Source organism: Pantherophis guttatus, chromosome 1 (genome assembly GCF_059756535.1).
Source record: "Pantherophis guttatus breed Tessera chromosome 1, ASM5975653v1, whole genome shotgun sequence".
Classification (NCBI taxonomy): Eukaryota; Metazoa; Chordata; class Lepidosauria; order Squamata; family Colubridae; genus Pantherophis; species Pantherophis guttatus.
In genome coordinates this window covers 336,993,045-337,005,134 of record NC_142063.1, presented here as the reverse complement: position 1 = coordinate 337,005,134, position 12,090 = coordinate 336,993,045, and the positions used below count along the sequence as shown (strand labels likewise).

The window sequence follows — 12,090 nt, the reverse complement described above, 5'->3', positions numbered from 1 at the left end:
GCAGGTCTTCCCTCTGGTTGGAAAGCCTATGCTCCTAGTCCTCAGTGAGGTGCTTCTACTGAGCCTTCTTCTCGGTCAGATCCAATTTGAACTGAGCCAGCTGTTTTGCCAACTCTTTCTCGTGGTGGCTGCTTAGCTCCAACAACTGCTTCCTGTTGGGGCCCTAAGGAGCCCAGGCTGGCAGGTAGAGTTGGCCACACCCACCCAGTCACATGATCACCTAGCCACACCCACCCAGCCAGTCATTAGGCAGATCATATTAGTGGTCCGCGGGATTTAAAATTATGAATTTAGTGGTCCCTGAGGTCCGAAAGGTTGGGGACCCCTGATCTAGGGGGCGACATACATATCCAAGGGGCTGCCACAAAAAAGAAGAAGGGGTCAACCTATTTTCCAAAGCACCTGAGGTCAGGACAAGAAGTAACAAATGGAAACTTATCCAACCCAAGAATTAAGGAGAAATTTCTTGACAGTGAGAATAGTTATTTATCAGTGGACCAACCTGCCTTCAAGCGTTATGAGTGCTCCACCACTGGAGGTTTTTAAGAAGAGATTGGACAACCATTTGTCTGAAATGGTACAGGGCAGTGATCGCTAACCTTTTTGCCGTGGCATGCCAAAAGTAGAGGGAGTGCGGGGGGGGCAGGAATGCCCACAACCATAATTCAATGCGCCCCGCATCCCCGGGCATGCAAGTGCGACCTCCCCACACTCCCCCCGCTTTTGGCATGTGATGGCCCAGTGGGCCCATTTTTTTGCTCCCCCCCCAGGCTCCAGAGGCTTTCTAGGAGCCTGCGGATGGCGAAAAAGGCCTTCTCCCCCCCCCTCCCAGAGGCCCTTCAGAGGCCCAGAAGGCCCGAAAATCAGCTGACCAGGAGCTCTGATTTCAGGAGCTGAACTAGGGCAACGCTTGCATGCCCACAGATATGGCTCCGTGTGCCATCTGTGGCACGCGTGGCATAGGTTCGCCATCACAGGTATAGGGTTTCCTGCTCGAGCAGGGAATTGGACTAGAAGACCTCCAAGGTCCCTTCCATCTCTTGTTATTCTATTGTTACCTTCCGTTTTTTACCTTTTGGTCTTCTATGTAACCTATTCTCTGCCAGTCCCCTCGCCAGTCCCCCCCTTGTAAATATTTCAACAGTTTTCGCCCCCTACTGCTGGCATCAATTATATTGCTGACATCAATTATATTATCTTCTGCACCACTGTTTAACATTATGGCAAGCCACCTGACAGAATCTTAGTGGTGACTGGGAGCTTAGAACCAAGGGGAATTCCACAGCTGACCTTAGAAATCCAGAGCTCAGGAGATATTCTCACTTAGTATGGAGGGGGGGCACTCTAGAACCAATCTGGGTCCAAGTGCAGGATCAACCCATGAAACAAGATCTTCACAGCTTCAACCTTAAGCTGTCTACTGTGGACCTCACCCCATTCCTAAGAGATCTGTAAAGGGGGCGTGCATAAGCGCACCAGCGTGCCTACCGTCCCTGTCCTACTGTCCCCATTTATCTGTATTCATTTCTTTCGTTCATGTCCATGTCTATATTTACACCTGCTATCCGTACATGTTTGACAAACTAGTAAAATAAATAAAAATAAAATAAGATGTCCGGAAGTTTCAGGAGATGGTGTGAAGAATCCTCAATTAAGTTCAGGTCAAGTGAAAGAAATCCCATCTTGCTGAGATCTCGTGAAGTTCTCCCGGTGTAGGATCTGCTCTCCCTAGGAGAAGCACTACGACTGAATCAGTCAATTGCGGTCGTACGTATTCTCTGTATAACCTCTGCTGAGATGGAGAATGCGTGCCGTCTGCCTATGCTAATCGTCATGTGGCCCTGAATGACCCTTGATCTGAATCCACTCTAATTGTTTACACAAGCTTTGACAGTAATATTGTCTGTCTACCCAGCTAAGGCCCTCTCAGAGCAGAGAGAGACGGGCCTGTCAAGAGAAGGAAATAGACCAGTTAGTATATTAACCCTAAATCATAGTCACACAGGTATTTGATCCACGTTATTTTAAGTGAATGAGGAGAGTTATGACTGCATTTCAATGTTTTAGAACCACACCAGAAAAAACAAACATTATGTAAGTTTTAAACTGTCAAACCGGTCCAAAGTAGAAGATCTTCCAGCACACACCTCTGCTTCAGAGAAAGCTGTACTGGCTTCAATTCCTAGTTGCAGACAATGGATCAGGATCCCTGCAGTGACCGGTTTGGAAGTGGATCCTCACATCTTTAGTCTCATGCCAATGGTCACCTCATCCCTCAGCAGCCCTCAGCAGTAGCATTCCCCCATACCAGATATCATGATGGCTCTCCCTTGCTTGACACTGCCATGCACCAATTAGATCAAAATTAACAAAGCTGGAAGGAACCTTGGAGGTCTTCTAATTCAATTCCCTGCTCAAACATAAGGTCCTATACCAGTGTTGGTGAACTTTTTCAGCATCGAGTGCCAAAACAGGAGCGCGTGCGCAGAGGAGCACTGGAAACTGGAAGAGCAGCTCCCTGGCGCACACATGCGGTATCACCAGAAACCGGAAGAGCAGCTCCCAGTGCGCATGGGCGCACTGGGAAGTTGAGCTTGTGGTTTCTGGCGCGCAGATGCACGTTTGTCACCTGGTCTTCTGGTTTCTAGGTGCACAAAGACCAGCTGTGCATGCGTGCCGGCACCCGGAAGACCAACGGGTGACAGCTGGCGTGCCCGGGGAGATGGCTCTGCGTGCCACTTCCGGCACTCGTGCCACAGATTCGCCATCACAGTCCTATACTATTCCTGACAAAAGGCTGTGCAATCTGCCCCTCAAAATTTCCAGTGATGGAACACTTACAACTTCTGGAGGCAAGTCATTCCAAATTGTTCTCGCTGACAGGAAATTTCTCCTTAATTCTAGGTTCGATCTCTCTCTTCCCATTGTTACTTTTTGTCTTGCCCTCAGGTGCTTTAGAGAATAGATAGACACCCCCTCTTTTGTCTGTGGTAGCTCCTCCAATATTGGAAGACTGCTAGTATGTCGCCCCTAATCCTTCTCTTTGTTAGACAAGACGTACCCAGATCCTATATGCATTCATCAGATCATCTGGCAATGAAATGAAGAGGACAAGTCCATTAGATATTATAGTCTTCCAGTGTTTCCAGTGTCATGAAAATCTGAAGAAGACTCTTTTACTCCACACTGAAGGAGATTTCCAGATGTAGGATTTGCTCTTGGCAAGGTTGAGCAGAGAAACATACTCCTAGAGGCAACAGGGATGCTCGCTGCTTTCTTCACAGGGGATGTTCTGAGAAGCACATGAGCATAAATGAGGACATCTTCACGTATCCCACAAAGGCCAACCATCGCTCTGGTAAATACTGGAAGCTAGGAGCAGGCCAAAGAGCAGTTTTTGGTAATGGAACTCCTTCTTCCTATATATACCATTTTGAGGAGCCTCCAACTGGAAGGCTTGACTTGGATTAAGCAGTCCATCAATAATCCACCAAAACCTAGGAAATTGCATGGCTTCTGCTTTATAGCTTTTGGGCTTTAATGTCTCCATCAAGGTTCAATGCCTGATATGTCTGCCCAGCAGTCTAAACCTCAGGCCATCTCTCCAGCTCCCATTTTCTTCAGCACGATAAAAAGAGAATGGAAAACAGCTGAAGAAAGTCAGAAAAACAGAAAGGAATTCTATTGCACAACATCCATAAGTGACGTATCACTTCCTTTTATCTTGAGTTGCTTCATGTTGTTTCTGGAGTTGGTAGATAAAACTTGGCTCTTCGTTTACTTGCAATTTCCAGAACGTACCCGAGGAATACCTTCCCAAGACTCTTCTGTCCTTGCCTGTGACCTCCCAAATGTGCTCCTCCTTCTTTTGGGACAATTGATTTACAGATCAGGAATGAACAGTGACTTGATGATAGGCCTAGCAAGCCTTCCATGAACTTGAGCAGAAAGACAGTAACAGTAATAGAGTTGGAAGGGACCTTGGAAGTCATCTAGTCCAACCCCCTGCTCATGTAGGAGACCTATGCTAGGGATTTGAGCTGCCGAACTGCTGACCTGTCTGATCAACAAGCTCAGTGCCTTAGCCACTGAGCCACCTACATCATGTCCGCCAATGTGAAGCACATCCTAGCTTTGTCTAGTTCCACAACTTTTTTTTTTTTTTGGATTATTCCTTTGAAGATGGTTCAGAAACACCATTGTTAAGGGCTGGTATGTTAATCTGAAGATCTTGACAAAATCTTGAGATCTTCAAAGCAGGGACAGTGAAGTTGCTGAGGACTAGATCTAGGTTGATGATCTTTACTGGCAATAAGCATTAAACGAACTGTAATGAGATGATACAAATTGTATGAAAGCCATCATCTAAAGTCCCCAACACCTGATCCATAGACTGATACTGTCCGTGGACTGGGGGGATTGGATACCCCTGTTTTAGTTGATGCCTTGGGAACCGGGCCACACAAGAGATGAGTCTGCGAAGTTTCATTTGTGCATGCACAGGAGCTAAGTTGCACGCCTGTAACCATCAACTCTTCCTGCTGCTGCAGCTTCCGGTCTGTGGAACCAGAAAGGTTAGGGACTGCTGATCTAAAAAATGATCTTCTCAATCTAAATCCCACAAGGGTTAATTTTTAACTTTTCCTTCTATCTTCCATAGTATGTAGAATATTTCCTTCCATGGTATGTAGAATACAGCCTTATCACTTAAGAAGCTACTGGCTGAAGAGTCTGAACATGAGGTATACTTTCATCCCCATCCAATCCTTCTCGAGCAGGCTGAAAACTCTTTGTTTTTGGTCGAAATTTTTGGGGACCTCATTCTTCTCTTTACTCCTTTTCTGCGTGACAATGAGAAGAGCAATCATGCTGGGCCTTACTGGAATGGCTCAGAATCTCCCCTCTTCTACCAGCCTCACCTTCTTGACATAAGGTCGTATCTGGTGGTTCTTGATCCCTCAACCTCCTTTCCAAACAAAGATGGAAACCTAGTTTACTAACCTGGAAAGCTTTGAGTTCTGCTGTGTTCTTTTCTGGTCTCTGAAATGATCCGAGCAGTTGGAGGGTTACTATGGCTGTCACCACCTGGTGCTACTCCAGCTGCTGAAAGAGCATTGTTGGTCCTGGTGTTGGCAAGTAAACATTTCCCTTCAGATGACCTAAGAACTGAGGTTTTTTTTATAAGAATAACCAGAAGAACAGAAGGCAGGCACAGAGTGGTAATTTTTGCATATTTCCCCATTTAAAAACTCAATGAGATCCAAATTAAGGAGAAATTTCCTGACAGTGAGAACAATTAATCAGTGGAACAGCTTGCCACCAGAAGTTGTGGGTGCTCCATCACTGGAGATTTTTATGAAGTGAGGCACTATTGAGGAATCTTTTATTTTACTGTCGTTACTTATGCATTGTCTATTTAATAAACCAATATCAAAGAATCCATATTTACCGCCATATGTCGATCATTAGAACAATATATTAATCAGGCCAAAGACAAAACAAAATGAACAAAATATTTAATGCCCTTAGATAATGGTCCAGACCTAACCTATTAACTATAAAGGATATCACCAAACTTCCCTCCAGATGTTTTGGGCTGAAGTTTCTACAATCAAGAAAAGTTACAATTTCTCTCTATTCTGAGCTGTCCAGATAGCATGTAGAATACTGGGCCTGAATTTGGACACCATATTTTAAGGGAAAATAACATGTAGATGTTCAAATCCAAAGAACAAGAAACTGGAACATTTCCAGAGAGATCAGACCACCTTAAGAGGCTTACAAGAAAAAAAAATTATGAGGAACAGTTCATTTCTGGGTACACTTAGCTTGCAGGAGACAAAAAAAACTGTGGGGAGACACAGGCTTTGTGCAGTATTTGAAGGGTTATCATGTGGAAGAGAAGGTAGAATTCATTGTTGTTTCAGAAGATAAGACACAACGGGTGTAAATTGGAAGAAAGCAATTTCACTCAGATATCTGAAATAAATATAACAATTGTTCAGCAATGACAGACTGTCTCGGGAAGTGGTGGACCCTTCTTCTGAGCTATAAACAGAAGCTATAAACAGAAGACAATGTATCAGAGATGCTGTAGTAATAGTGGATTCTTGCTTTGACTAGGGAGTTGACTAGAACATCTCCAAGATCACATCCCACCTTTACATTATACAACCATGAAACATTCCCAAGAAGCTGGATCCAGGAAAATAGAAACAGGGTCCAGGAAGAATTATAAAGAAAGCTTGATGACCAACTTTAAGAAAAGATGGTTAACATGCCATGCAAGAACCATCATGTCCGCCATAGAAAAGTTTTCTGTTTCTCTTGAGCAGTACCATATTTCTCAACCCTAATTTAACATTACTTACGAGACCACCTGCTGCAACCGATAACCTCCACCAACCAATACGCTCTCACAGAGTAGGACTACTCATAGTACCATCATTAAAACAATGTCGACTAGTAGTTCCAAGGGAGAGAGCCTTCTCTGTGGGAGCACCTACTCTTTGGAATAAAATACCCCCTGGAATACGAATAATCCAGATCTTCGCACTTTCCGGCATGCCCTGAAGACCTTTCTGTTTCAATAAGCAGGGCTAACATAAACATCTAAATTTTATGCCAAGTTCTTAGCAGATACACCAAGTTGACTCAATTTATTATTTACTGTTTATAAAAACAAATTATTATATGTGTATGAAATCTTAATCTGTTCACCGCCCTGAGTCCTTCGGGAGAAGGGCGGTATAGAAATTCAATAAATAATAATAATAATAACATGTGGACTTCCTTCCAGAATTCCCCAGTCAGCATGCAAAGGTTGAGAACACTGCTGGAAAGAACAGGACTTGAACCACTAAGCTGCAAGCCAAGAAAAGGATTCCTTGCAAGTCGAACCTTAGTAAGAATTTATGCATGGTAGAAACTCTTTGGATGCGTGGGCGAAGATGACTTTTAAAAGGGAGAAGATTCTCCTTTGTTAACTACTTTCCCATTAACAGTGATCGTTTAGGTTAGATGGTCTGTGAGATTCCTTGCTCTCGGTCCAAACCAAATAACATTCATTCCAGATTTAAGAGTAACATAAATTCAAATCTTATGCCTGGAGGCAAGTTCACAAACCAGATGCAAAATAATCAAACTGCCTCCTGCTTTTTTTCCTCTTGCACCCGATTCTCTGGGATATATTATTTCTAAACATTGATTTAACCACGCAATTAATCACTAGACCAGTGTTTCTCAACCTTGGCCGCTGGACGATGTGTGGACTTCAACTCCCAGAATTCCCCAGCCAGCACTCTGGAGTAGAAGAAGAAAAAATGAAAGTACTTTGTCAGTACAAAGGGACTGGGGAATTCTGGGAGTTGAAGTCCACACATCGTCCAGCGGCCAAGGTTGAGAAACACTACATTAGACCAACTTTGAACAAAATATGTCTCCATCCTTAAGCCTGGTTGGTCACACAATAGGACCAACCTAATCCAAACCATGACTGCTCCTTTATTTTTAAGAGCAACACCTTTTTTTAAAAAAATTCTTCCTCTCTTGAAATGTGGATTTACAATGGGGTACAGGTCATCCTCCCAAACACAACCAGAATCAGAATTTCTGTTGATAAGCAAAGTGGGTTGTTAAGTGAATCACACAGCTGTTGAGCAAATCCAGTTTCCTCCATTAGCTTTGCTTGTTGGAAACTGGCTGGGAAGGTCACAAGCAGGGAACGCTGCAACACATAGGGATGTTTTGATCACATGACCATGGGGATGCTGTTAAGTGTGAAGACTGGTCATTGGTCACTTTTTTCAGTGCCTTTGTAAGATCGAACGGTCACTAAGCAAACAGCTGTAAGCCAAGAATTATGCATGGGGGATATATATGTCACTGTGCTCTGAGATTCCCTGTACTTGTGATGCTACGGTATCATTAGGAATGTTTGTTATTATATAAGGAGAAAGCTAGAAGGTTATTAGAATTAGGGGTGCAGGGCAAATTCAGTTTAAATATTAATCTCCCCCCCCCAGAAGTAAACAAGAAGGACTGCAGGACCAAAACAGCGGAATCTTGTTCTTCAACTATTTCCAGAATCCACTACGGGATCGTTAAGAGAAGTCGCTTGTTATGCTTACAAAGCAGGTTGACGTTTTTTTTATAAACATTAAAAACACAAGCAAGCCAAAAAAAAAAAAAAAGGCAATTTCAAGAGGGGCTACCACGGTCTCCCTTCTCTCCCCTATATTTTGCTGGAATAATAATGATAAACAGATTGCAGTAAAAGGGCGTTTTTTTAAAAAAAATAAAAAATAAAATTAAAATTAAAAAAAAATAATTTTTTTGCCCCTGCAGGAATCCTTTCTGAATTGTCAAATAGATCTATGGATGCAGAGGTCGGTTCCAGAAGCCGGAAAAACCAATAAAAGGAAAGGATTTTTATAAAAAGAATGCCAAGGAAAAGGGAGGGGGCACCACAGTGTAGCATTATGTCGTAATTCTGATCAGCTCCCCTTCTCTTGCCTTTTTTTTTTTTTTTATTATCCGCGCTTCCCTCAGACAAGAGAAAAAGGCACCTTCCTTTTCTCTCCCCCCCCACCTCGCGGATGCACGCGCGCGCACACACACAGTCACACACTCGCACGCCTTTCCAGGCACGCAAACCTCGCAGGCCCGGAGCAGCCGCCCCAAGAGGGGATGTGTCCCCAGCGCACGTGGTCGGGGGCAGGGCCTTCGACACGTCATCCGCTTCCCCTCAGCCAATGGGAGGCGTTTGGAACGCAGAGCAAACACGCAACGTTCCAAACCTGGCGGGGGGGGGAGGAGGAGGAGGGTGCTGCTGAGACACAGGCTACGCCAACGTTCCATTGTGCCCTTAGATCCCCGGACCACGCGCTACCGCATCCCTTCCCTCAAGCCCCGCCCCCTTTTTATTTTTACTTTCAGCCACCAGCGCTCTCTCTCCCTCCCCCCCCCACCCAAAAGAAGGACATTCAAACGGAGCTCTTCTTAAAAGCACATTTCTCATAAAGGCGTCTCACTAGACAGACGGAGGGGGGGGAGAGAGAGAGAGAGAGAGGCGGAACAAGTATTAAGTATTATCATATGATTTTCCTCCTCCTCCTCCCCTCCATGTCATTTTCATTATGCAAATCAAAGGGGAGGGGAAGGGAGAAGGGGAGAGAAGGGGAAAAAAAAAAGGCACTGCCTCGCCGCCACCGCCCTGGGAAGCGCCAAACAGGAGTGGAAGGCATGTATATGTGTGTGTGTCCCCCCCAATACAAACACACGCCTAAAGGAAATCCAGCAGATCCAAAAAAGCGGGATTCGGGGAGCACTGGATCAGCTAGCACTGGATCACCGGGAAAACCGGGGAGCGGAAGAAAGGAGGTCTTTCCCTTCTCAACAGCTTTTAAAAAAAAAAAAAAAATTGGGCTTGCGGGGAAGTCGATTCTGCAACCCACCCACCCACCCGTTTGGCGCATAACTACATGACATCTTAACTCACCCCGCCTTCTTTCAGTCTGCCACGCGTTGGGCTTTGCACGGATCGTCTGATTAAAAGTTACGGGGGGGTGGAGTGGAAAAGGAATTGGGGGGGGGTGGAAGAAAAAGAAGGGGGGGCAGACAGAAAAGGCAGCTTTCTCGGACGCGGAGAAGAAACCGGGCGCTGCCTGGCGATGGGGGGGGGATGTATGGAGGGGAGAGGGAACCTATCCTTCCTAAGGAATCGGGGTTAATTTTATTTGGGGTGGGGGGAGATCCGCTTAGTGATCGGATGGGCCAAGGTCTTATTTCTTTCCCTCCCCCCTCCCTGCGCTTCCGTCTCATTGCAAAGCGGGAAAAGATCGATTTTGAGCTGCAAGGAAGGAACCAAGTCTGCAGGAAACGAAATTAATTCCTTTTTCTTTTCTTTTTTTTTTTTTTACTTTCCGGCTACCATGTGTCAGCAAATCTTTTTTTTAAAAAAGAGTCCCAGCAGAATTCGAAACGAGACTCGGTTCGGAAGCTGCGATCCTTAAGATCTTAAGAAGATCGTGCTGTGTGCCCGGCAATAAACCCCCGATTAAGTCATCGGCGCTTTTACTTAAGAGTAGACGGGTGGAGAGAGAGAGACAATGGCGAGGTTCACCCAATCGCCCCTTGCGTAATCTGCTCCCCCTCCCTGAAAAAAACACCCTCGCTTTTTTTCCTATTCTCCCCGCCCAAAAATTTTGATTAAAATAATCCATCGATCTCTCTCTCTAGATCTATAATCTATCCATCCCGGACGGGGTGGTGGTGGTGGTGGGGAAATTGAAGGGTAGGTCGGACAGGACAGAAAACTTCCAAATAGGAAACTGACGACAAATCAGGTGACTTCTCTTTTCATTACAACATCTCAGCTGAGAAAACAGCCCAAAAACACGCTGACCGGATCGAAAGGAAATCAATCGCCTGAACTCTTCTCAACCCCCCCCCCACACCGCCGCCGCCGCCTTCGATCCAACCCGCCCAAAACGGGGCACGATCCACCGTGCAAAAAAAATGTATTTTTGAACACGGAAGCGCCTTCTGACGAAGGCAACGGGGCGTTGTGCAAAAACACACACACCAAAAAAAAAAAAAAAAAAGCAAAAAAACATCCACCCCATCCACTACCACCTAAGTGCACCCGGGTCCAAAAAAAAAAAAACGATCCGTAAGGCGCGCTTTGCCTCGGGGAGGGGGAGTGGGTGGGTTTGATGGGGAGAACTTCGGAATCCCCACTGAATTCACGCGGGTTTGCCGCTTCCCACGTTTGGGCTTCTCTTTCTTGGAAGAAAGGAATGGATGAGATGCCCTTTTTGCAAATTGCGCTGCAAACTTTGTCCGCTCCTTTCGCAGCAAAAAAAAAGGACAGCCGTTCGGGGGCTGTCACCCAGCGCCGCGATTCTCATTTCTTTTTTTTTTTTTTAAGTCTATTTTTCCCCATTTTTTTAAAAAAAATCCGATTTTGCACGCCTCTCCTTTTCTTCTCCCCCCCCAACAGCCCCCCCCCGCGCTCACTTACCACGTGTTTTCTGTTGCTGAGCTTGCCATTCCAGAAATCTGGCCGCTTCTAACAAGGTCTCAATGCTCATTTCTCGAAGGCTGCGTCTTCGGGGAAAGGGATCCAAAGTCTTGGGAGACTTCAAAGTTTCCCCCTCCCCACCCCCCCGCGCGCACACACACACACACACACAATAATAAGTCGAGGGGCAAAAAAAACTCGTTGCTTCCCCGCCCGCCCTCCCCCCCCCGTGGGATCTTGCTGGGCTGGTTGATCTCTTTCCTCCCTCCCCCCCACTCCCAAAAAATAAAAATAAAAAATAAATAGAAAAACTGCAAAGATCGCCCGCCAACCCCCGAGCTTCTACGAAGCTTCCAGACGAGAAAAAGGCTTTGTAACAAGATGGCGAAGTGTAACAGAAACACAACAAGAAAAAAAAAAAAAAGGGACTGACACTGCCCTCGGCTACTATACTCAACGAGTTGCATCCAAAACCCGGCCCGGAGTTTTGCGTTGGGACCGGGACAAAAGGAGCGATGGCTCATGCGTTTTTTGGGGGGGGCGGGGAAAGAGGAGAGTTTCCCTTTCCAGTAAAGGGGATGATCGCTTTTCCTGGGCGGGACTCTTTCAGAAGTGCACGTGGACACCAGCCTGTGAATGTCTTTCCCTGTCAATTAAAAAAAAAAAACAGAGACACAAATACACACACACACACACACATCCCACAAAAAGTTAGCAAAGTAGGAGGTCAGGCCAAGTCTCCCGAGATGCTAAATCAGTGTTTCTCAACCTTCGTAGCTTGAAGATGGGTGGACTTCAACTCCCAGAATCCCCCAGCCAGCAACGCTGGCTGGGGGATTCTGGGAGTTGAAGTCCACCCATCTTCAAGCTACCAAGGTTGAGAAACACTGCGCTAAATGGTACCTTCTCCCGCATAATTGAGTCTTCCCTCCCGCTTCCTCACCCCCGATTATATCTTGGGACAGGATGGCATTCGCTCTTTTGAACGCAATCACATGCCTTGCAAGGCAGCGGGGAGGAATTCCGGTTTTTGTTTATAAGAAAAAGGCAAGTGACAATCACATGGC

At 45.7% G+C, this 12,090-nt stretch overlaps 1 protein-coding gene across 2 annotated transcripts in view; it reads right to left on the bottom strand.

The window, feature by feature from the left end:
- MNT (MAX network transcriptional repressor) overlaps positions 1-11,450 on the bottom strand; it is an 88,249-nt gene extending 76,799 nt beyond the window's left edge. The window contains exon 1 of one of the 2 annotated variants that reach the window (XM_034420778.2): positions 11,024-11,450. In XM_034420778.2, the coding sequence (XP_034276669.1) occupies positions 11,024-11,093 (70 nt within the window). In that variant the 5' untranslated portion in view covers positions 11,094-11,450. The remainder of the gene's footprint in view (positions 1-11,023) is intronic. The other variant, XM_034420777.2, reaches the window with a different exon arrangement.
- Positions 11,451-12,090: the final 640 nt, after the last annotated feature.